The 2,528-nt window shown below is 49.4% G+C and overlaps 1 protein-coding gene across 1 annotated transcript in view; it reads right to left on the minus strand.

The window, feature by feature from the left end:
* The window catches only part of FAM131C (family with sequence similarity 131 member C), a gene marked incomplete at its 5' end in the record, with an annotated part of 12,732 nt that extends 10,423 nt beyond the window's left edge, over positions 1-2,309 (minus strand). The window contains 1 exon segment of the mRNA XM_072425658.1: positions 1,485-2,309. Coding sequence (XP_072281759.1) covers positions 1,485-1,506 — 22 coding nt within the window.
* Between the last annotated feature and the right edge of the window lie 219 nt (positions 2,310-2,528).

Raw genomic sequence — 2,528 nt, forward strand, 5'->3', positions numbered from 1 at the left:
AATAGATTGTAAGCTCTTCTACCTTCTGTATCCCCCTTATACCCCCTTATATATTCTATGTTTGGGGGTCTGGAGTCGGTATCATTTACGGTGTATCACGCACAGACATAACGTGTGATTGGTATCGGCTGTGGCTGGAGCATCTTGAATATTTTGTCTGATGATGCCGGTGAGGAATTGGTGAGAATTTGTTGTTTCTCATCTTCGGTTCCCCGTTAATATTTTTAGGATTTGGCGCTTTTCTCTCTATATTATGTTGGCACGAGCGTTGGTTGCCCGGGTGGAAGCGCTACAAGCCAGCCAGCACTCAATTCCCAGCCCAATTAAATCTTCTTTCAGCCTCACCCGCCTGCGCGCCGCCATCAGGAAAACCGCACCTGGACTGCCAGTTCCCAAAGCGGCATCACAACAACAGCTGCCGCTCGGCACCGCGCTGCGAATTGTGTGGGAGGGCAAAAAGATTTCCAGATCTGACATCAGGAAGCAAAACAAGCGACTGCTGCCGAGCGTGGAGGCTGTGACCTTCGCGGTGACCCCGGGGCCAATAATTATCGTTAGGAATCGGTGATTGTGATAACACCGTGTAAACCGCGTGCCAAAAAAAAACCCAGACGCGTGATTGGGCGCCCCGAACAAAGTGACACAAACCATAGCCAATCATATCGATCAATATTCTGATCATCTATTAATAATCAATGCAATGTGCAGGTTATTCCACCAATCACATTTTAGGGGATTTTAGGTTGAGCCAATCGGCCGATATTCCGATAATTCCGATAATGAAAGAATTACAAAATGATATTGAACCCCTGACATGGAAAATTATTAAAGTTTTGTAAATTGTGCAGCGGCTGGAGAAGAAGAGCGATCGTGCGGAAGATTGTCGGAGAGTTTGTGACCTTCAACAATCTTTATCAGAAGTTCTGCCAGAGGAGTCTGCCATGCCGCCACCCACCGAGGTGACCCCTGGGGACTGGCGCTGCGGGGGTCACCACCAAAAAGATTTATTGATCTGTTTAATCACCAGATATGTGATACGCTTTATATGATTGGTTTGTGGAAATGATGACATCACTGCGAACTTACAATAAAGACTCCAGCACTGGAAGCCATTGGTTGTCTGACCTCCAACTTTTCTATAGTTGGTCAGACAGAACAACAGGTCCTCTTTATTTAATGTACAGCGCTGCGTAATATGTTGGCGCTATGTAAATCCTGTTTATTAATAATAATAATAATATTAATCCTCCAATCAGCGTGCCAGCTCCTTATAATGAAGCTCCTCCTGTTCTCACCTTCAGTGCCCATGTTCTGTTTAGATGCCAACATGATAACCCCCCCAGGTGCCAATGTATAAAATCTGCCCTCAATAAGGTGACTTTCACAGAGAGGAGTGACACAGGGGGATGGGGAGGCAATGGGGGTACATTAGCAGCACTGAAGGGGTTAATTTGTACAATGAGTCAAGCAAAGCACCAACCTACCTTTGGAGATGCAGGAGCCCATGCTGACGAGAGGCCTGTGCCATGTAATACCTCCGGGGTCAGTGCTGCCAGGTCCGGAGCCTTCTGGGGTATCTGAACCCCAACATCCTTATGGCACAAGCTGAGACACCTGCAGCTCCCCCTGGAGGTCCACAGAACCTCCCCTGCTGTCCAGACCTTTGCCCCAGTATTGACCTTCCAGCCGCCGGAGATCTTCACAGCCCCGTCTGTGTCCCCCAATCTTGTTTGGAGGTGCTCTGCTGGTGCCCCCAGCTATGGCCCAATGTCCAACAAGTTGTTGGAAAAAATCCAATCAGATGCCCCAAGCCTTGAGCTGATGGCACCCTAAAATCTGCAACAGCTGCTCCACCTGACACCCAGAAAATTGAGGTATCAGCATCCCCAAAACTGGAGACCCCCAAATCCTCTGCAGAGTTGGGGCTTCTTTGGTCTGAATGGCTCCCCACAACCTGGGCTGGTGGCACCCCAAAAGCCGCTTAATAAGAACATCCAGGAAATTGTGGCAGCTTCTGTGGTTCTGGGTCTTCAGTGGCACCCCAATACTTAGGCGGTTCAACCAGCCGCTCCCCCTAACCCCACAAAATTTATGGAGGTCTCAGCAGCTTTTCCGGGGTCCTCCAAATCCTCCAAAGAGTTGGGGGCTCATCCGGGATTGGCTGACTCCCCACAACTTGAGCTGATGGTACCCCGAAATGTGAAGCAGCTGATTCTCCCAACAACCTGTTGAGTCTCTTCTGGTTCCACCAAGGTCTCGGCCTTCTCTGGTCTCCCCCAGACTTGAGGTCTCATTCGGTGTCTCCCCCGAGTAGAGTGACGAGGAAGAGAGACATAGAAGAGAGAGCGACAAGGAGAGACATAGAAGAGAGAGCGACAAGGAGAGACATAGAAGAGAGAGCGACGAGGAGAGTCATAGAAGAGAGAGCGACGAGGAAGAGAAAGTGATGAGCAAGAGAGACATAGAAGAGAGAGCGGCAAGGAGAGACATAGAAGAGAGAGCGAGGAGGAAGAGAGAGCGACAAGGAG

This window comes from Pyxicephalus adspersus, chromosome 11, assembly GCF_032062135.1.
Source record: "Pyxicephalus adspersus chromosome 11, UCB_Pads_2.0, whole genome shotgun sequence".
In the NCBI taxonomy this organism is placed as follows: Eukaryota; Metazoa; Chordata; class Amphibia; order Anura; family Pyxicephalidae; genus Pyxicephalus; species Pyxicephalus adspersus.